The sequence below is a fragment of the Giraffa tippelskirchi genome, chromosome 9 (genome assembly GCF_054371585.1).
Source record: "Giraffa tippelskirchi isolate mGirTip1 chromosome 9, T2T-mGirTip1v1.2.pri, whole genome shotgun sequence".
In the NCBI taxonomy this organism is placed as follows: Eukaryota; Metazoa; Chordata; class Mammalia; order Artiodactyla; family Giraffidae; genus Giraffa; species Giraffa tippelskirchi.
The window spans coordinates 140,026,825-140,049,164 of NC_137283.1; the positions used below are offsets into that span (position 1 = coordinate 140,026,825).

A 22,340-nucleotide genomic window follows, 5' to 3' on the forward strand; every position below is an offset into this window, starting at 1 on the left:
ATTATGGAACATCAGAGTAGATTATCCAAAGTAGTCTTTCCTAGTAGCTGGACTTATCCTGGGATGCTGCTGCTGCTGCTGCTAAGTCGCTTCAGTCATGTCCAACTCTGTGCGACCCCATAGACGGCAGCCCACCAGGCTCCGCCATCCCTGGGATTCTCCAGGCAAGAATACTGGAGTGGGTTGCCATTTCCTTCTCCAGTGCATGAAAGGGAAAAGTGAAAGTGAAGTCGCTCAGTCGTGTCCGACTCTTAGCGACCCCATGGACTGCAGGATGAGGGGTCTCCAATCCCAGGTCCTGTCGGGAAACAGTTTGTTTGGAAGCTGAAGATTGTACTACGTTGTGTGTTTTCTCTGAGTTGACTGTGATCAGGTGACTACTCCACCCCAGTGGGAGTTACATGGAGCTGTCAGGACCCAGTGGGACAAAGCTGGGCGGAATCCCTGAAATGAGGGCCCACTGTGACCAGAGAGCCAGTCCACCATATGCATATTCATTCTGGGATCTCAGAGAAAGGAGATGTTTCATAAGTCCTGACTAGAGCACAAGACAGAGAGGGAAGAGGACCGTTTGGGAAAACGAATTCAAACAGCCAACGTCCTGATAAGCCAGTATCTGGACAGGACAGACCCAGATGAACAGAGTTTTGTTCCCATACTTTCCCAGAGGAATCCCCCCCACTCCCACCTCCACCTCCAGGCTGTCTGGTCCAACTCAAATGTATATAATGAGGAGAGAGGGAGTGGGGAGAGGGGGAGGGATGCTGCCTTCACTGGGGGAGGGCAACGATTCAGGAGGGCCGTGAGGCTGGTCCAGCTCCTCTGCTTCTCCTTGTGGGGTTGACCGCGCTGGCCTGGCTGCAACTCACCAGCTGCTTATGTGTGACTCTGCAGGGTGTGTGAGTACGTGGGCACCTTGGAACATAGCCACTTCAGTGATGGCACCTCTCAGCCCCCACTGACCATCAGCCAGCCCCAGAAGGCCCCCAGAGGCAGGCTCCTTGGGGAGCCGGAGAGTGAGGGCTTGCCCCAGGAGCAGAGCCTGGAGCAGGAGAGCTCCCTGAGCGCGGCCCCTGTCATCCAGCCACTCTCCATCCAGGAGCTCGTCCGAGAAGGCAGCCGAGGCCGGGCCTCCGACTTCCGTGGGGGCAGCCTCATGACAGGCAGCAGTGCGGCCAAGGTGGTACTCACGCTCTCCACGCAGGCCGACAGGTGCGTGCCATTCCCCACACGCCCGGGGCAATGGGGGGAATGGAATGCCCCTCCCCTCCCTCTTCCCTGTTCCCCTCCCCCTCCCCTTCTCTCCCCACTGCCCCCCCAGAGCACCCTTCCCCTGCTGACCACACCGCATCCTTCTCTTCTGCTCACAAAATCATTCCCAGGACAACTTGATTTGTTAGCTGGGCATGGAAGCCTCTTGTAATTTTTTTCAAGCCCACCTCTGTCTCTCTCGTCTAGTGACGATGGCTGCAGGCTTTTGAGCAGAGGGCAGGCTACCCAGGGCAAAGGTTCTGCACTTCCTCTGTGTCCAAAGGCAGCTTCCTCTCCCTAGGCCCTAATTTCTCATAGCAAAATAGAGTCATAAAATAACTCATAGGGTAGCCATAAGGTTAAATTAATAAGCTTGAAGCAGTTAGAACAGAGCTTGGCAAATAGTAAACACTATTTTTGATGGTAATATTTTAAAATCCTACACCCAAGAGTATGATCTATTCTAAATTGATGCCCAGCAACCACGTTCAGGTGAAGAGGGAGAAACCAACAGTCATTCCAGCTGTTTAGTGGCCCTTCTTGATGTGGAAGGTGCTTTGGTCACCTTCACCTGGAGACCACCCCCCTTCACTCCCCATTCTTGGTAGCTGTGCCCCAGACCATCCAGTACAGGTGCAGTGAGGTTCACATGGGAGAACAGAGAGATGTAGGAAGAGCATTGCTGGCTGGGCTCAGAAGGCCCGAATTCGTTCCTGGTTTTGATATCATCCAGCTGGAAAGTCGTGTCTGTGTAAATAGTTGTACTGAGACTCGGTTTCTTCATCCACTAACTCAGAACAATAATCCCTTTTTCCTGTTTAACCATTAAGGTGGCTTTGAAAGTGTTTCGGAATCTGGAAAGTGGTATACAGGTGTCAGGTGGGATGTAATATTCTTCCCACTAGGGAAGAAGGAAACGAAATGACTAATGAGATCTAGAAATCAAACAGTATTGAAATTGCAAACCACAAGAAAGATGTATTTGTTTCAATAATTTACAAATGATTAATCCACCGATTCCCATCTTAAAACCGTGTGCCTCATGTCACCTCTTCAGGGCCTTGTTATTCAACTTCTGTTGGAGACACTCTCCCTTTCACAGCACATGGCACCCCACAGGGCTGCTTGCCCATCTGGTGTCATCATGGATTTGGAGGTCAGGCATCGGGTTGACCCCAGAGCAAAGGGAGGCTGACTCGCCTCACTGCTCAAGTGCCAAATAAGCCAGCGTTTGGTCCATCATTCCGAGGTTCAGTGAGCCTCTGATCCTCCTGTGAGCCCTGCTACCTGCATTCCCTTCCTTCTCCCTAACTCCTTCTAGAAATATCTGTGCCCAACAGAGTGGAAAACAAGAAACTACAAGGTCTATCATGTTAGGGAATATTCATTATTGCAGTAGATGCTCGAGCGTTACCATGTCCAAGGCTCTGGGTATATGAGGCAGAGGAGTAAGAAGGTCATTTCCTGCCCCAGGAGGCGTACAGATCAAGTGGACCCTGCTTCTGAATCCTCTTCCAGGCCAAGTCCAACATTATACTCATCAGTTGAAGCCCAACAAAAGCCTTGATTAATTTACTGGGATTTTCTTTACCATAGTTTAATGAAATCGAAGTTAATTGTGAGGATTCCATTCCCAGTTGTTCAGCCTCTGTGAGTGATGCTTTGCCATCTTTCAGCTTCTTGCCAAACATTTAATGAGTGCTCATTTCAGCTGAGTTATGCCATGTGGCTACAAAGATTTTTTTTTTAGGATGGTCTGTGCCCCTCAGATTAAAATCTTGTAATTAGAGCAGACTTGTACTCAGTAATAATAGATATAACAATACCATGCATTTCTTTATAGTGTTTACACATTTTCATTAATCACATTTAAGAAAATTACCATAATCATTCTGCATAAAGACTTTGCTGAATTGTTTCTAAGTAACAACTCTTTTTGTTTCATCCAGGCTCTTTGAAGATGCTACAGATAAGCTGAACCTCATGGCTCTTGGAGGTTTTCTTTACCAGCTGAAGAAAGCATCGCAGTCCCAGCTTTTCCATTCTGTTACAGAAACAGTTGATTACTCGCTGGCAATGCCAGGTAATTCTTTCCCTGCAGAAACTGTGCCATGAAGCTAGCAGCAAACAGCCCAGATCTCTGATGCCAACAGCCTGCCTGAAGACTTGAACCCCCATTCCCTTCATACACGGTCACTCTGGCTAAGTTCAAGTGCAGATTTGTCATGTAGAGTTGAGACATGATCTGTGTGGGTGGTGCTGGTAGGGGGTTGGTTATTATCCTTTGTGAATGGAAATGTTGTTGCCACCACAGTTGCAGGTATTGTCACTGGTTGTTCTGCTAAGTTTTGCTTGTGATGTAGAAATGGTGTGGTAACTCAGGGTGAAGGTAGCTTCACATACAGGTAGGAACTTTTCTCCATATCACAAAGCACACACCTGCCTTAGTCCAGCCAACTTGCAGAAGCAGCTTCTAATTCCAGAAAGGCCTGGGAGAGAAAAATGGAACACTCAACAGAAGCCTCAGGCCACTCTTAGAAAAACTGCCCCTGGGGCATGTCCCTTTAATGGTGGGTCAGAATCACTGGGCTTCCCAGGTGGCTCAGTGGTAAAGACTCCACGTGCCAAGCAGGAGATGCAGTTTGGATCTCTGAGTCGGGAAGAACCCTTGGAGTAGGAAATGGCAACCCACCCCAGTATTCTTGCCTGGGAAATCCCATGGACAGAGGAGCCTGGCGGGCTACAGTCCATTGGGTCGCAGAGAGGTAGGACATGACTTAGCGACTAAATAACAACAGAATCACAGTCTTCATGGATGACACCAGGTGAACACCCTCTTGAAGGCCAACATGTGGGAGAGTGGGTAGAGTTGGATTGAATCGCCCATGAGTGGGTCCCAAGTGAGTGGCGGGTTTTGCTCACAAATGCACCTGTCCATTGACAGCCAGATTGTTGTGCTGTTAACAGAGAGTACCTTGTTCCCAGAAATTCAGGCAGAGGCACAGACCCGTGTGCCAGGATCACACTGTGGTGGCAGGTTGAAGGGCACAGCCTTTGAGGTCCCTTCCACCATTAGGAATTTTGACTCTTACTGCAGATTCTAATTTAAGAACCACAGTGCTTTCCTGTGAGTTTTTAATAGACTTTAAAACCTTAGCTGTATAAAGCCAACTTTCCAGACCCAGCCAACTGCCAGAGACTCTCTGAGCCCAGGGGCAAACTCCAAAGTATTTTTCATGTAGAAATCAACAGACTCTGAGCTTATGAGAAAAAAAAAAAAAGCTGTGTGAGGGACAAGAAGCAGCAACAGACCTGGGAGGAGGAAGCGTTGACTTTCAAATCAGTCAGATCCGAGTTAAAATGCTCCCTTCACCACTTACCAGCTGCCAATTTAGGCAAGTCAGTTCACCTTTCTGATCCTCAGTTTTCTAATCTGTACATAGCAATAGTTACATTTACTTCTTCAGGTTTGCTTTTAAAATTAAAGTGATTGCAGACAGAGAACAGACTTGTGGTTGCAAAGGGGGAAGAGAGGTACAGGAGAGATGGACTGGGAGTTTGGGGTTAGCAGATGTAAACTATTATATATAAGATGGATAAACAACAGAGTCCTATTGTATAGCATAGGGAACTATATTCAATATCCTGTGATAAACTGTAATGGAAAATAGTATAAAAAAGTATACATATATATATATGTATACCCGAATCACCTTGCTGTACAGTAGAAATTAACACATTTAAAATCAACTATACTTCAATAAAAAAGAGTGATTAAAGACACGAAGAACCAACACAATGTCTCGTGCAGAGTAAACATTCAGTAAACGTCAGTGATTTTTGTTACTGTCATTTTGAAGTTTGTATGATATGGCCAGCCTAATTAAAAAGGCACATTCTGGTTGGTAGAGGCTGATTGTGATCAGCATTTTGTGGGCATTGTAGGGGAAGCAGGAGCACATGAGCAAGAAGAGGGAAGAAGACTAAGGTGGCAAAGTAGTAGCAAGAAATCAGAGCAAGCAAGGATTGTACAGAAGCAAGACAAAGCAGGTTAGATCACATGCTACTGGGTAGTAAAGGGGCCTTACCTGTTTGGCAAGGGCTTCAGAGGTGCTGTTAAGGACTGACAAAGTGGACAGCGGCTGTGAACAATGGGATGGTAACTACAGTAACTGTTGCTAAGAGTGGAGGGCAGGTAGTCTGTGCCAGGCCTGTGCTGAGTACTTTTGAGTATTAATCATATTTCATCCTTGAAGTAACTTTAAGGAGAAGGCACTGTTATCCCACTTTTATAATTAGAAACCGTGAGTTAAAGAGGTAAAGTTCCGGTCCATCGTAACCCAACTGTTAAATGATGGAGCCAGGATTTGGGCCTGGGCAGCCGACCTAACCTTTCTATTGATACTTAACCACATCATTCCTCCTTATCACAAGCATTGTTCACACTTGTCACAGCAGGCACTAGGGACACTGTAGTGAACAGATGGGTGGGCTCTGATCTTGTTGACCACACTCCTGTTCATTCTTGAATCTGGGCTCCTTTCCTATCTTGGCAAATTTGCACCAAATACTCCTACTTATCAAGTGTGACTCTTTGATTTTCATCCTCTCACCATGCTTAGACAGGTCAAACTATTTCTGAGATGGCTTTTATGGTCTTGCCTTCTTGTAGGAGAAGTGAAGTCCACCCAAGACCGAAAAAGTGCCCTCCACCTGTTCCGCCTCGGGGATGCCATGCTAAGGATCGTGCGGAGCAAATCAAGGCCCCTGCTCCACGTGATGCGCTGCTGGAGCCTTGTGGCCCCACACCTGGTGGAGGTGAGCACCTGAAAGTGGGAGGCCCAGGGACTCCAGGCAGGGTGGGGACAAAGGGCACTGTGGCCACATTGCTGGGTCACAAGCATCATCATTCTCTGATTACACCTTATGGTTCCTATCACCCCAACAGCAGCACTGCCCTGGTCTCACTCTGACCCTTCTTTATACTTATGTGACTTAGCTGGGCACCTCATACAGCCAGTTTCTTATTCTTCATGGTCTGCTACCAATCTGAGTCTGAAACTTTTTTGTACTTGAATATAACCATGTCTTTTGTTCCTGCCAGGCTCCCTTTTCTAATAGCTAAATATATTCCCTCTACATAGGGGAACCATACATCCTGGTTTTCTCAACCGAGTTAACACTCCTAGGACTTCTTTGACTTTCCAAAGGAAAGCAGTTTATATGATAAATTATATGGTAACTCCATCTAAATATCTCAATACATGACTGGCTACTTCTAAGTTGATGGGGAAATCATTGCCTGTTTGACAGTGGTAACTAGTCCATATAGCCCTTTAGCACTTAATCTGGTAGAGCTATGCCATAGCTCATCTGGTCTCTCCTCTAGCCGACTAGCCCTGGCTTGTTCACGTGGAATTCTTAGGATTCCAAAGGAAAGCAAGAGGGCAAATCCCAAATCAGAATTATTTATTCGTCCTCTACTTATATATTGCTTGCTATCAAATATTATGTAAGCAAAGTTTATATAATATCAAATATTATATAAACAAAGCAAGTCACACATCCAAGCCCAGGGTCAGTGTGGGAGAGGATTACTAAAGGACACAAATACAATGATGTGAGTCAAGTAATTCATTATCGGTGCAGTCACCCCACATCCCCAAGGGACAAATGACTCATCTGATCTTTATATGTTTGAAGCACAGCTAGCAAGGATACCAGGGGCAGTTTCCAGACAAGCTTCCAGTGTATTAGTCAGTGTGTTCTATACTACCCCCCAAAATGTCACGTTATTGGGAAAAAGAAAAAGAAGAAGAAATTATTGTACTGTGTGTGTGTTAGTCGCTCAGTCGTGCCTGACTCTTTGCAACCCTATGGACTGAAGCCTGCCATGCTCCTCTGTCCATGGGATTCTCCACTGGAGTGGGCTGCCATACCCTCCTCCAGGGGATCTTCCCAGGGATAGAACACTTGTCTCCTGCATTGCAGGTAGATTCTTTACTGTCTGAGCCACCAGGGAAGCCTGGTTATTAGAAACTCTTATTTTTCTAGAAACTTCAAAGCGAAACTGAAGATGTGTCTGATAAGTTGGTTAAATTATTTAAAATGCAATTTAGTGTGCTGTTCACTGATACTTATCCTTGAAATCTTTTACTTTAGCAGAATTGCTGCTTCCACCTCCTTCCAGGAAGGTGGGTTAGGAAAACCTTCAGGGACCAAGTTCTTAGTTGCCTGAAGTCCTGAGGGTGTTGGACTCTCTTGTGAATTTTGCAGGCTGCCTGCCATAAGGAAAGACATGTGTCTCAGAAGGCAGTTTCCTTCATCCATGATATACTGACAGAGGTTCTCACGGACTGGAATGAGCCACCTCACTTTCACTTTAATGAGGCTCTCTTCCGACCTTTCGAGCGTATCATGCAGCTGGAGTTGTGTGATGAGGACGTCCAAGACCAGGTCAGTGTTTCACCGTCGCAGCGCCACCCTCTTTGCGGTAGCCTGCTGGCCCTCACTGAGCAGCACTGCTGTGTGCGCGCTGCAGAGTTAATCTTTCCAGTACTGTAAGCCTACATGAAATCTGGGACCAGAAGAGGTTAAGCAGTTTAGCTAAGGATATATGATTAGTGATTGGTGGAGCTGGAATTTGAATGAGGCACCCTGGCTGTAACTAGTCGGTACTCTCATACCCACAATGTACTGTTAACCACTGTCCTACCCTCTATGGAAAGACAAATGGTAAAAAAACTAGAGACTTCGTATCTTTCTTATGATGATGATCTAGGAATACAGATCCTCTGTCTCTGACATCTACTAAAAAGGTTAAATTAGGGCTAAGCTTTTTCTTTTAAATACACTGACACACAGGCAAGAAAGTAAGGAATACTAAGATGCCCAAAACTAAGTAACAGTGGGAAGCCAGAGAAGCAGAGCTCTGAGACTGGATTGGCCATGAGTGAACTGACCATCAGGTAAAGCTAAATGTCTGCCTTCAGTCAAAAATAATTTACTCATTAGGAAATAACACGTGATGAATACAGAAAGAAAAGCAAACAATAAAAATAGACACATACACCCTCCCCAGCTCCCCACCAAGGATCCAGATATTGCTGTTATCAGAGACTGATTTTAAAATAACTGTGTTTATTAAAATTCTAAACAATCATTTAGAACAGGAGAGATTTTGGCTATGGTGGCATAAAGAAGTTAGCGAATCCTCTCCACATAAAGAAGTTAGCTGATCCTCTCCACAAAAATTAAGTCTACAAAAAGAAAAAATTGTCAAAAGCATCCATTGCAGGGCTCTTGAAATTAACCACGGGCAGATGACAAATTGGGTAGTGTTTACGCTGAAAAATAGTTCTTGCCAGAACTTTGGTTAAGGACAATGGGAGCCTGTGGCCTTCTTATTGAAGGTGGAAGTCATCACTTAGAAGCTATTGGTAAGAATAGTAATTTGACCAGTGTAGGCTGACTGGGAAAAACAGCCTTTCTGCTTAAGAGACAGACTTGGTTTGAAGAAGACTACTGTTTTGTCCACTAGAAGATATAGATTTGGTAGGAAATGAGCAATAGAATACTACAATTTTGCTGGCCTAAGGTTGCAGTGGTGACCCAGTAACAAATGTAACATGAGACTCTGGAAACCAGAGATTTCATAGGACAAGGTAAATTCCTTATGCACCCCTAGCTGACTGAAATATGGACATATATAGGATAGACTATCTAGATCCCGTCAGAAAGAAAAACACCAGAAAGAGTTATGAACGGGCTGAGCTTTGAATATTCTCCCCAGCCTGGTTGGCAGAGGGCAGTCTCCTTAAAGGCTCAAAGTATTTGAGCAAAATCTCTGCCTGCTTCATCAGCTGATGACTAACCCATGCAGACATGAAGACAGCACTAGGAAGTCAGGCTGAAAAATAAAAATAAAGAAATTTGGTAGAGACACTGGTGCCTCATACCACGGTAAGAGCAGAGACAGGGTCTACAGTATAAATCCAAGCAATTTATTATTAAAAAAAAAAAAAACTCATGAATAATCAGAATCCAGCATTGCTGTATTATCTAAAATGTCCAGTGTTCAGCCAAAAAAAGTATGAAATGTTTAAAGAAATTAGAAACAATGATGTATACTCGGGGGTGGGGTGAGGGGCAGACAATAGAAATTGCCTTAGAGTGAGACCAGATGTTGTATTAAGCTAAAACCAGGACTATTTGGATCCAAAATTCTGATTTGGAGGTGGGAAGACAAACAGACACAGGATCTAAAAGAGGTGGTGACCCTTACCAGTGATGCCTTCATGGTAGAAATTATAGAATATTTAACCAAAGAAGTTCAGCGCATGTGGTGGGAAGAGGGCTCTGTTCACTGCGTCCTGGCTGTGGCTTGGGATGTTGAATTAGGGGACAGAGACTTTGAAGCAGCTACTATAAGTATGTTCAAAGCATTATGTTCAAAGATGACAATGTCTAAAAAATAGAGAATCTACATAGAGAAATGGAAACGGAAAGAATACAAATTCTAAAGTTGACAACAACAAATGAAAAATCCACTAAATAGGCTTACCAGCAAGATTTGAGATGGTAGAAAAAAGAATCAGTGCAAGATTGGTTTAACAGCTCAAAAATCAATCATGTATCTTTTTAGTAGAATAAAGGATTAAAACCCTATGGTTATCTTGATAGACACAGAGAAAACATTTTACAAAATCCATCACTCATTTTAAACAAAAAAAACTTTCAAGAAATGAGGAATAGAAAGGAGTCCACTAATTGGATGAAAGGAGTATTTGAGAATCGAATATCAAACTTCATACAATGGTCGACTGAATGCTTTTTCCCAATAACTGGGAACAAAGCAAAGATTTCCACCTTTACCAATTCTGTTCGACATTATAAATTTTACTCACTGTACCGAAAAATTAATGCCATCCAGTTTTTGAAAAACAAAATTGTCTTAGTTCATAGACAACATGGTCTTATATATAGAAAATCCTGATTTATTTTTTAAATTACTAGAATTAATAGTGAGTTTAGCTAGGTTACTGGATATAAAAACAACACATTAAAGTCACTTGCATTCCCATATCCAAGATGTAAGTTATCAAAAATTGAAATTGAGAACAATTCCCTTTACAAGAGCATCAAAAACAAAATATTTAGGAATTTAGCAAAAGATGTTAAATACCTGTGTGCTGAAAGCTACAAAATATTGCTGAGAAAAAAAAGAATATTCAAACAAATTATGAGAGATGCTACATTCATGGATTGAAAGACAGTATTTTTAAATGGCAAATTTCCCCAAGTTGATATATAGATTCAGTGCAATTCCTATCAAAATCTCAGCAGACTTTTTTGAAGAAATTGGGAAGATGATTCTCGAGTTTATATGCAAGTTCAAAGGATCTAGAACAGAGAAAACACATTTGAAAAAGAACAGTGAATTTGGAGAATTTACATTACCCAATTTCAAAACTTAAGGAATCTACACTGTGGAATATTGGTGTAAGGATAGGCTTATTATCAGGGGAACTGAATAGAAAATATAGAAATAAATTCTCACATTTATGGTAGGTTTTTGACAAAGATGTCACTGCAATTCAATAGAGGGATAGGATATTCGTTTAGCAAATGGTGCTTGAACATATGCAGTAAAAATGAATTTACACCCTTTCTTTTACCATACAGAAAAAATAACTCAAAATGGGTCATAGGCTTAAATAAGTGCAAAGCCTATAAAAGCTTCCACAGAAAGCATAGGAGACCACCTTGGGTTAGGCAGAGATTCCTTAGAAATGACACCAGCAGAATCTGTAAAAAGAAAAATTGATGATTTGGACTTCATCAAAATGTAAAACTTGTGTTCTTCAAAAGACACCATTTAGGGACTTCCCTGGGAGCTCAGTGGTGAGGAGTCTGCCTGCCAATTTGAGGGACATGGGTTCAATCTCTGGCCCTGTAGTATCCCATATGCTACGTGAAACGGCTAGGCCCATACACCGCAACTATTGAGCCTGTCCTCTAGAGCCCGAAAACCACAGCTACTGAGCCCACGTTCTGCAAAAAGAGAAGTCACTGCAATGAGAAGCCCACACACCACAACTAGAGAAAGCCCAGGCACAACAATAAAGACCCAGCACAGCCAAAAAAAAATGAATTTTTTTTTTTTTTTTAAAAAGAGACCATTTAAAAATAAAAAGACAAGCTCAAAGCTGTGAAAAAGAATTTGCAAACCATGTGTCTTGGAAAGGGCTTACATTTAGAATGCATGAAGAACTCAATGATAAAAAGACAGTAATGAGAAGACAAAAACCTAACTTCAAAAACAGCAAAATATTTACAAATAGCATGTGAAAAGTTGCTTAGTGACACTTAAGTAAAATGCAAATTAATGCAGTATGTTTGCTTACTTAGGAGACTTTTGAGTGAGTTTGTCTAGGTTTTGATTTTTCTCTTGCACTAAAATTAACCCAGAAATAGGGAGCCGGGAAGCACATCCATCTTCCCAGAAACTCGCCTGCTTCTTAGAAGGAAAAGGCACTAAGTGCCACCCCCTTTGCCTCTGCAGGTTGTCACGTCCATCGGGGAGCTGGTTGAAGTGTGTTCCACCCAAATCCAGTCGGGGTGGAGGCCCTTGTTCAGTGCCCTGGAAACAGTGCACAGTGGGAACAAGTCTGAGGTGAAGGAGTACCTGGTGGGCGACTATTCCATGGGTAAGGTTGTGTGTTGATTTTGCATCCTGAAACTTGTTTATTAGTTCTACATTCTAATGACTGTAGTTCTGTGGTTTTTGGTGGAATCTTGAAGACTTTGTATATATAAGATCATATCATCATCAAAAAGAGGCCATGTTACTTTCTGATTTGGATGCATTCTATTTCTACACTTGCCTGATTGCTCCGGCTAGGACTTCTGGTTCTATGTTGAATGGGAGTGCTGATTTTGGCTCTGGGGCAATAGCTCTTTATGTCAAAAGAAGTTGGAGAACAGGGAAGACTGGCATTCCACTGTTTTATCAGCAGGAAATGGTATAGCAGGAACACAAGTTCTGAGTTCTGCCAGCAGGTCGAGAACCTTGAGCGTTACCAGGCCCTGCTCTCAGTGACAGAGGAGACAGAAGGCTGAGAGACTTCGGTCATTTCACTTACACATATCTGTGTTGAGTTCATTCATAAAACCAAAAGGAAAAAATGTTATCCACTATCTAGGAAGAAGCAGAAAATATCCAAATAACAGAATTGGAATTAGGGAGATAGGGTCTGGCTGGAAATAGATGGGCAGCCATACAGCAGGCCCAGTGACCAGGGGTGTTGTGTCAGGGGCCTCCACGACTAGCTTTGCATTTAGAGACCTAGCAGAAGGACTCATGGGACTCAGCGGTTATGCCAAGATTTATTATATAGCTCAGATTTATTAATGGCTCACGGCCAAGGTTTATTACAATAACATGGTAAGGACAAGCCAGATCCTAAGGGGAAAACACAGAATTGATGTTCAGGCCTCCCTTAGCTCTCCCCCTCCCATGAGGGTCCCACGGAGCACTTTTCCTCCAGCGGGGAAAATGCAGCAGTGTATGTGACTCGGGACAATGTGTGAGCCTTTCTACCCAGGGAAGCCCATTAGAGACCCAGCTAAGGGCTGGTCACTTAGGTACCCTGTGCCCAGCACATTCCAAAATCCATACTTCCTAGAAAAAACAAACAAACAAACAGGTGTTCAGATCAAATTGTGTTCTTTGTGACAACCATCCGGACAGAGTAAACCACCCAATTAACAGATTATTCAGCGAGCCAGGTTCCCAGACCAGCCAAGGGCCAACCCTTGAGGCAGGCCTTTCTGAGGATAGCAGCCTCGAGCCTTCTATGTTAGCTCCTTTCAGCACAGGTATGAATAAGTTAGTATGTGCCATCAGGGGGTTATCTAAACCTTCCCAAATCTATAATGATGTGTGCAGAATTCCAAAGGACCACATGTTTAATGGCCCTGTGTAGACCTACACATTGCTCAGCCCTGCGTTCAGCCAGCTTTGCCCTCATCTGTCTGCTAAGCTCTCCTCATAGCCTTCCTACAGCTCCCCCTGCAGGCAAAGCTGAGAAGGACAACACAGGAGCCAAGCCAGTTATCCAGTCAAAAGACGCCGGCTTTGCTCCAATAGATATGTATCTATATCTATCTATCTGCATATATATATATTTTAATGCTCTTTGGAAGGTTCTGGAAGTATGGGCAACCTGAAGGGTAGAGACATAACTTTCTTAAAACTCTGTAATCTTCCTCCCTCAGGAAAAGGCCAGGCTCCAGTGTTTGATGTATTTGAAGCTTTTCTCAATACCGACAACATCCAGGTCTTTGCTAATGCAGCCACTAGTTACATCATGTGCCTTATGAAGTTTGTCAAAGGACTGGGTAAGTGGATCCCTCCCTTCCTGCCTCCTGACAGGTGGAGACTCTTATCCAGATGGATCTGTGTAAGCTGGCTGCAGGCATCCTGGGGTAGAAGCAGACGGTGCCGCGCTGTATGCTCAGGAGCACAGAGCACAAAGCTTACTGTAAACGCAGCTTGGATTCTGTCCAGGGTTGATATTTTTCACTGTGTTCATGGAATAATTTTATAATGAAGTATGTCTTCATATTTTATTTTACTCTAACTTCTTTTTGAATCTTAAAATGGTCAATATTATGTTTAGTAATTGCTTTTATGCAGGAAACTGCTGTCCTCAGTGTCACATAATTAATGATCCTAATTGGAGTTTGAGTTCCCAGCTCTTAAGCAAAAATTAAGATGTCTTCCCCCAGACCATATTGATTACAAAATGTAGTTTGAAAGTGTAGGAGTCACCCTTCCTTGAGATTTCATGTGTTTCAGGAAATACCTAGCTGATTTTAGGCTTAATTTAGAAATTAAGAATTAATTTAGAAATACTTTAACACAGTAGAGTGCTCACTGAAAAATAGCTCATTGGAAAAGACCCCAATGCTGGGAAAGATTGAAGGCAGGAGGAAAAGGGGTCGACAGAGGATGAGATAGTTTGATGGCATCACCGACATGAGTTTGAGCAAGCTCCGGGAGTTGGTGATGGACAGAGAAGCCTGGCATGCTGCAGTCCATGGGGTCGCAAAGAGTCGTATACCACTGAGTTACTGAACTCTATATAGCATGACCTGCTGTTGCTATAGCTCCGTTTTATCTGGAGGTGAAAGTGAAAGGGAGTGACGGTTAGTTAAATGCAAAGTTTAGAAGAAACTTTAAGTTTTGAGACTTTCACCCTGGAGAGCTCTTAGATATGGAGCCTTGAGAACCTTTTAAATAAAGAAATTATAAGTCAACCCTTATAAAAATATAAAGGATATCAACCCTGAATATTCATTGGAAGGACTAATGCTGAAGCTGAAGTTCCAGTACTTTGGCCACCTGATGCAAAGAACTGACTGAGAATGATTGGATGGTATCACCAATTCAATGGACATGAGTTTGAGCAAGCTCAGGAGATAGTGAAGGACAGGGAAGCCTGGAGTGCTACAGTCCATGGGGTTGCAAAGAGTTGGACACAACTTAGTGACTGAACAACAACAACAAAAATTATTTTGTATTCTTGCAAAATAACTGACAATTTCTTTGCAAAAGAAAATAGGACATGAAGAAGCTAGGTGATTTCATTCATGTTCCTCTTATTTTGGAGCAGGAATAAAATGCAAGTTTCAAGAAAGAGGCTGGAGGCCGCAGGTCTGATCCATAGACCATCCTTGTTACATTATGTTCTTATATACAAATTCTGTTTTTCTCTGTACTCTGGGAAGTAGAGGGCTGAGCTGAGGGAACATGAAAGCCCCTCACCTATCCACTACACATGCTGGGCTTCAGAGGAAGATTTCTTTGAACAGAGTAAGATTTTACTATTTGTAAAGTCTTTTGTTGTTGTTCAGTTGCTCAGTCATGTCCGACTCTTTGCGACCCCATGGACTACAGCACGCCCAGCCTCCCTGTTCCTCACCATCTCCCGGAGTTTGCCCAAGTTCATGTCCGTTGAATTGGTAATTCCATCCAATCATCTCATCCTCCTTTCAAATTCTGTCCTACATTAAATAGAAACCAAATAGTTTAGTATCTTAATCATAAGAATACCTTAAAGCATGAGGTAATCTCTGCATTAGATAGTAAAAAAAAATCTAGTGCTTATTTAGAAAAAAACACTTCCTCCTATGCTTCTCTCTTACTCTCTCAAGTACTGTCTCACTCACAAAAGTTCTGATACCAGATGTGCCTGGGGTTTGTTCCCACACCAAGCAGTTCTCTGTGACACCAGCCGGGTGTCCTACTGGTCAATTCAATTCTGACACTAACCAGAGTTAGCACAGGTTAAGGGCTCAGTCCTACGTGACTACCCCCCACCCTCATTTAAAATGACAGTTGCAAGTAGTGGGTCCCCAAGTTACTCACAGCTCTGTCCAACTTGGCTACAAATCAGAAATTTCCATGATCCCCTACCCCTTGGATTTGATGATTTGTTAGAGCAGCTCACAGAAGAGAGGGAAATACATTCACCAGCTTATTATATAATAACGCATATGATAAATGAACAGTCAGGTGAAGAGATAATACAAGGTGAAGTCCAGAAGAGTCCCAAGCTCAGGAGCTTCTGCTCCCATGGAGTTGGGGTACACCCTCCTCCCCACATATAGATGTGCTGACCATTGCAGAGGCTCTCTGAATCCCATACTTTGGGGATTTTTTTTATGGAAGCATCATCATGTGGGCATGATCAATCATTAACTCAATTTCCAACCCCTCTCTTTCCCCATGGTCTTTCTGGTAACCAGCCCCCATCCAGGAGCTCACCAAGCTTTGCCTCACGAGAACAAAAATCCTGTCACCCAGGAAATTCCAAGAGGTTTGGGAGTTCAGCATCAGGAGCTGGAGTCAAAGATCAAGTATCAGAACAAAAGATGCTCCTAGTATCCTTATCATTTGGGAAATTAGGGTTTTAGGAGCTCTGTGCCAGGAACTGGGGGCAGAGACTAAAATATTTTCTAGTGTTCCACAGTCTTACATTTCATTTAAGAATCATTATCAATGGTAATGCAGGAGATTTGGGTTCCATCCCTGGGTCAGAAAGATCCCCTGGAGGAGGAAATGGCAACCTACTTCAGTATGCTTGCCTGGGAAATCCCATGAACAGAGGAGCCTGGTGGGCTGCAGTCCCTGGGGTTGGGTTGCAAAGAGTCAGACACAACTGAGCACACACGTGCATGCACACACGCATGTGTGCAACACTACAAAACAGATTATTGGTATTCTGTTGTTCAGTGAACAATCAAGTGCCTGGTACATTGGCACAGTGAACAAAACATGCTTCCTGCCTGTGAGAGGTTTGCTGCCTCTTCTGGGAAACAGACACATAAATCAATAATCACAGTTCAGTAGTAAGAATACTTTCATAGATGCTAGTTAAAAAAAAAAAATGTCATTTAAGCTGAGATAAACAAGCTGTTGAGACAGGGTGCTGGGTAGTAGACCCCATGCAGGCTTCACAGGAGAAGTGACCTTTGAACTTGGTGGAGTGAGCTGTAGGTTTACTTTTCTAAAAGTTGGGTACCTTGTAGGTACCCACAGAGGAGGGATCCTGGGTGATGAGTGGGAATGGGCCCTGCATGCCACATCAGGGGACTGAGAATGTGCGGGGAAGGTTTCGAAACTAAACTCTGGCAGGCACGTGTTCCTGTAGGTAAGGATAAGAGGCTGGAGGCAGAAACCAGTGTGCAGTAGTTTGGAAGTGAGCAGAGAACATGGAATTCAGGACATTGTAGAGGTAGGATCAATAGGGCTTGGACTGCTGTGATGTGAGGCCCGAAAAGAGGAGGAACTGAGGCTAACTTCCCCCTCCTCAAATTCTCTGTCAGAACTGATGTTACTCATAATCAGGATTTCCAAAAGGAGTGGAGAAGAGGGAAAAGTCATGAATACTGTCTTTGGACATTTGTACACGTAAAGTTTCTAAGAAATATTCAAGTGGAGATGTCAGAATTTTGAGATCTGATCTTGAGGAGGGAGTTGGGGCCTGAAAATAGAGCTGCAGAGTTGTCAGTGTGCAGCTGAGGATATTTAAAACCAAAAGGTTCTAATTTTTCTGTGAATAATGAGGCAGAGTTATTTGTATGTGGCTTAGGGTCAGTGGGACATCTGTTGTTGTTGAGTCACTCAGTTGTGTCCAACTCTTTGCAACCCCATGGAATGCAGCACTCCAGTCTTCCCTGTCCTTCACTATCTCCCAGAGTGCACTCAAAGTCATATCCATTGAGTTGATAATGCCAATCAGCCTTCTGAGGCCCCAGTATAGCCACACTGGCTAAGTCCTGCCCGTCTCCAGGGGGCATAGACTTTGATATGTAACACAGCAACCTGGATTAAAAAACTGAACATTCACTGTGGTTAACAAGATAGGAAATGGATTTATTTGTTTTGGGTTTGTTTGTTTTGGTTTATTTGTTTGGGTTTGTTTTTACTTTTTATTTTACATTGGGGTATGCATGCTCAGTTGCTTCAGTCGTGTCCAACTCTGTCTGTGGGATTATCCAGGCAAAAATACTGGAGCAGGTTGCCATGCCCTCTTCCAGGGGATTCTCCTGACCCTGGGATCGAGCCTGCGTCTCCTGCACTGCAGGCAGATTCTTTACCCACTGAGCCACCTGGGACCCTTTATTGGGGTATAGCTGATTAATAAACAATGTTCTGATAGTTTCAGGTGAACAGCAAAGGGACTCAGCCATATACATACATGTATCCATTCTCCCCCAAACTCCCCTCCCATCCAGGTTGCCACATAACATCGAGCAGAGTTCCATGTGCTATACAGTAGGTCCTTGTTGGTTATCCATTTTAAGGGTAGCATTGTGTACACATCAAGAAATGAATTTATTTTTAATTCCCACTTGGTTATTTCAACATGAATTTGAACTGCTCTGTGTTTTTATACTGTAAGATATGTTAATCTAACTAGGAGTTGGCAAACTATGGCCCACGGGCCAATCCCATCCACTCAGAGTTTTTATAAATAAAATTTTATTGAAACACAGCCATGTTCGTTTGTCTGTGGCTGTTTTGTGCTACAATGACAGAGTTGAGAAGTTGCAACAAAGACTGTGATCTTCAAAGCCTAAAATATTTATATATAAATAAAGAAGTTTGCCAATCCCTGATCTAAACCATAAGAAATGGTTTTCTCTTCTTTTTTGAGAAAATGTGCCTCTTTACCTTTTAAACTTCAGCTAATGCCTAGTCATTATGTCTGTTTACCCGCAGGGAGGGTGCTAGTTACTACAATTGTAGACAATTAGAAACAGTTACAGTACTATGGAGTGATTTTATTAAAAAGTATAGGAATAGATTCATCATGCAAGAGGAAAAATGGTAATTCTGAATTACTTATTTACCTACAGACTATCTAGATGTCCTCTACAGATCTGTTACATTTCTAGATATAGACACAAAAAATAGGTCATTTCAGTTCAATTATGTTGTCGCCACCCCCAAACTGCAGACATTTCGAATCCTCCCAGAATCTTCGTTTATGATCACTGTTTAGTGCTGAGCACTGGCAACAAACAAGGTCCTTCTCTAAACGGAGAGGGACCTAGTGCTTTGTCCCAGCCCAGCACATGGCTGGTCTCCAGGATCATCCTCTATCATCAAAGCTTCAGAAGTCAGAGCATCAGCAGCAGGCCCAGGAAAGTGAATTACAGTTACAGTGTGCCCAGGTACAAAACACACACCCTCCAGCCACTGAAAGTACTGTGGCAGGATATGGATTTGAAAAGACCCTGACGCTGGGAAAGATGGAAGGCGGGAGAAGGGGATGACAGAGGATGAGATGGTTGGATGGCATCACCGACTCAATGGACAAGAGTTTGAGCAAGCTCTGGGAGTTGGTAATGGACAGGGAGGCCCGGCATGCTGCAGTCCATGGGGTCTCAGAGTCGGACATGACTGAGCGACACTGAACTGAACTGACTAGTGAAAAGAGGAATTACAGAAGAGAATAATTTCAACAAGGTATGATGTGTACTATATGACCCCCAACTGTATTTAACATGTACACATGTAGGGGGAAATTTGACTGAAAGGGCTTTTCTCACGGCTGTACAATGTAGAGTACTTTTTCTTTTCTGTTTTGGTAGGCATTTGGTGAACGAGTGCTGTGTGACTAAGGTCTTCTGTTAGAAGGGGATGAACAATATTTGTTTCTTTCTCGCCCTGCTGTCCCCAGGGGAGGTGGACTGTAAGGAGATTGGAGACTGTGTCCCAGGACCTGGAGCCGCATCCCCAGACCTGTGCCTCCCTGCCCTGGACTACCTCCGGCGCTGTTCTCAGGTACCCAGACCCCCGAACCTGCCTCTGAAGATGCTCACAAAAAATGCGCAGGTGTCTTTGTGAAGCCCAAGAACAGTACTTTCTGCTCTCTCTGAGGAGAGTGGGGCTTAGATTTGGAATATAAATTCTGGTCCCCACCCCTTCTACAAAGGAGAGAAAGTCATGAGAATATACTAGAACACACAACTGGGTTTTGAGGTCTCTGAAACTTCTCATTTATACGCTGATGAAAGAGTACCATCATCTCTCTATGTCAGGCTAAGAGGTCATGGGAAATCTTACTGATGAGACCGAAACCTGGAGAGTAGGCTGCACACAGTGAAGAGAGACGTAAAGAAAGTAAGAGGGTGGTATGTAGTCAGGATCTAGTAAAGAAACCCAGTGAAACATCACCTGCCAATGTGAACAGTGACCTTCCTTGTGCCAAGTCCAGTTCTTATCCGTGTCACATGCCAGTGGAACAATCCAGTGCTCCTTCCCCAAAGCCCTTCCTCCTCACGGCTTCAGTGATACCCTCTATCCATAGCTCTTCTCATGTCTTCTCAAGTGTGTCCCCTGGCCTCCTCTTGTCTGTCTGTAACCCCTTCCTTGGCGATGGGGTTGACAGCATTAAGCCCCAGTGCTTTAGAAAGGATGCACCACCCTGACTTCCTCCTCCATATGCTTCCATAAGGCCCATGTGACCTGACCTCACTCCCCTACCCCCTCAGCTCCTTCCCTCTCTCACTGCACTCAGCCACACTCCCTTTCTCACCCTCAGACATTCCTGACTTGTTAGTGCTCGGGGCCATTGCTGTTCCCTCTGCCTGAATTTTCTCTCCAGGGATTTCTGTATGGGCTCCTTTTCATCAAATCTCATCTGAGACATCACCTCCTCAGAGAGAGCAAGGCTTAAGTATCTACCTACTTCCTGCCTACATCCCCCACCCACCTGGTCACCCTTTCTAGGAGCCCCCTGTCTAATTTTTCCTATAACCTTTCTGTCAGAAATATTATTTGTGAAAGGAGTATGTCTGTAAGACACACACGGCTGGATTTCTAGCTGTCTCGCTCACAGCTGTTTCCCTAATTTCTAAAATAGTACAGGCACAATTCTAATTTGTGAAGTACAGGGTTTCTTGTGAGTTTGTCCCAGTGACAGCCGGGGAGTCAGGATAATAGCAGTGAGACAGGAATGAAGAGCCTAGGGCAGCCATTAGCTCTGCTTCTCTTGCCCACCCTCCCCTCAGATTCCTGCATCCTCAGGTGCCCCATATTTCCTTGATGTTGAGTCAGGGGAAGGGGAATAAGAGTCTGATAAATCATTTGCCTAAAGACTCTCTTCTCAGTGCTCCCCATAGAACAACTCACCCACAGGCAAAACTTAACATGTTTCATACCTTCATAGGTTTATAGGAGTCTAACTCCTATGCCATTGAGATACTGAAAAGGTATCCACAGAATCTTCTCCCTTTTTGTTACCATTGACTCTTATCTGCTTCACAGGATCAATGCCTCTTGTGAGCTGCCTTATGCTTTCAAATCACAACCAAGTTTAAAACTTTCCTAGACTGGGAGCTTTTCTGGTTTTCTCTCCACCTTTTCTTACCTGTATGTAGTTTTGTTGTGATTTAATAGAGTACAGCTTTTTCCAGTATATAATTGCAGTTTGGTATTTTTTTTACTTAGTTGTTGGCCAAAATCTACAAGATGCCGTTGAAGCCAATATTCCTTAGTGGGCGACTTGCTAGCTTGCCCCGAAGACTTCAGGAGCAGTCGGCGAGCAGTGAGGATGGAATTGAGTCAGTCTTGTCTGACTTTGATGATGACACTGGTAAGTTAATTGACTGAGCTTAACTGGGTTCTTTGCTATGTTTGTATTTCCAAAAGCTGAAGTCAAGAATTCAGTAGCTCATAGATCATAAATGACCATCCACTTACATTGTTATTATTTATAATTCTAACAGAACAAGCCTACCTAAAGTTTCCATGGACTCTTCAAAAACATTTTACAATCAAGGTCTCCAAACCCATCCTTTTTAGATGGATGTGTGTGTGTGTGTGTGTATTAGTTGCTCAGTCATGTCCATCTCTTCGTGATCCCATGGACTGTAGCCCACCAGGCTCCTCTGTCCATGGGATTCCCTAGGCAAGAATACTGCAGTAGGTTGCCATTCCCTTCTCCAGGGGATCTTCCTGAGCCAGGGATCGAACCCAGGCCTCCTGCATTGCAGGAAGATTCTTTACTGTCTAAGCCATCAGGGAAGCCCCCCTTTTAGATAGATACCTCCATCTAAAACCAGTGTAGATTTGCAGATTCCACTAAATAAAGTTTCTAACTCCAAATTCTCTTGAATTTAGCAAATTGGGTTGTGGTTGCATTTGGTGCATTGATACTTAAAATGCTTGGTAATTGTCTTTAATACATTCTAGGAAACACAGTCATTATATAATTACTTCCTGGAGGACTATTTGGTTAGAGACTGGGGAAATTAAGCCATTAGGGAAGAGAGAATCAGTTTGTGACTGGGTGAAGCTGAAGACTCATTAAAAGAATGTTTAAAGAATGTTTCAAATTAGTTCCTGTGTAATTTCCTGTGAATTCCAGTTCAAAGTAGTAACCGGATAATTTTCAGATTGGTTCACTCATGTTCACTGTTGCGATCTTATTACTCGGAGAAGGCAATGGCACCCCACTCCAGTACTCTTGCCTGGAAAATCCCATGGATGGAGGAGCCTGGTAGGCTAC

The 22,340-nt window shown here is 43.6% G+C and overlaps 2 protein-coding genes across 12 annotated transcripts in view; one reads left to right on the top strand and one right to left on the bottom strand.

Moving 5' to 3' along the window:
• The window catches only part of ARFGEF3 (ARFGEF family member 3), a 183,155-nt gene that overhangs the window by 131,856 nt on the left and 28,959 nt on the right, over window positions 1–22,340 (top strand). For both annotated transcript variants that reach the window (XM_081528884.1, XM_081528883.1), the window contains 8 exons: window positions 895–1,212; window positions 3,201–3,334; window positions 5,924–6,069; window positions 7,528–7,707; window positions 11,816–11,960; window positions 13,531–13,653; window positions 19,509–19,612; window positions 21,281–21,425. In XM_081528884.1, coding sequence (XP_081385010.1) covers window positions 895–1,212; window positions 3,201–3,334; window positions 5,924–6,069; window positions 7,528–7,707; window positions 11,816–11,960; window positions 13,531–13,653; window positions 19,509–19,612; window positions 21,281–21,425 — 1,295 coding nt within the window. The remainder of the gene's footprint in view (window positions 1–894; window positions 1,213–3,200; window positions 3,335–5,923; window positions 6,070–7,527; window positions 7,708–11,815; window positions 11,961–13,530; window positions 13,654–19,508; window positions 19,613–21,280; window positions 21,426–22,340) is intronic.
• The window catches only part of LOC145521066 (uncharacterized), a 102,116-nt gene continuing 81,979 nt past the window's right edge, over window positions 2,204–22,340 (bottom strand). For 5 of the 10 annotated variants that reach the window (XR_014065067.1, XM_081528893.1, XM_081528891.1 and 2 more), the window contains one exon: window positions 2,204–3,740. Coding sequence is in view for 5 of the 10 variants with exons in the window: in XM_081528893.1 (XP_081385019.1) it covers window positions 3,725–3,740 (16 nt within the window). In the remaining 5 variants the exon portion in view is untranslated. Of the gene's footprint in view, window positions 3,741–5,339; window positions 5,375–5,864; window positions 6,072–8,374; window positions 10,654–22,340 lie in introns of those variants that run through there. The other 5 variants (XR_014065072.1, XR_014065074.1, XR_014065070.1 and 2 more) reach the window with 5 other exon arrangements.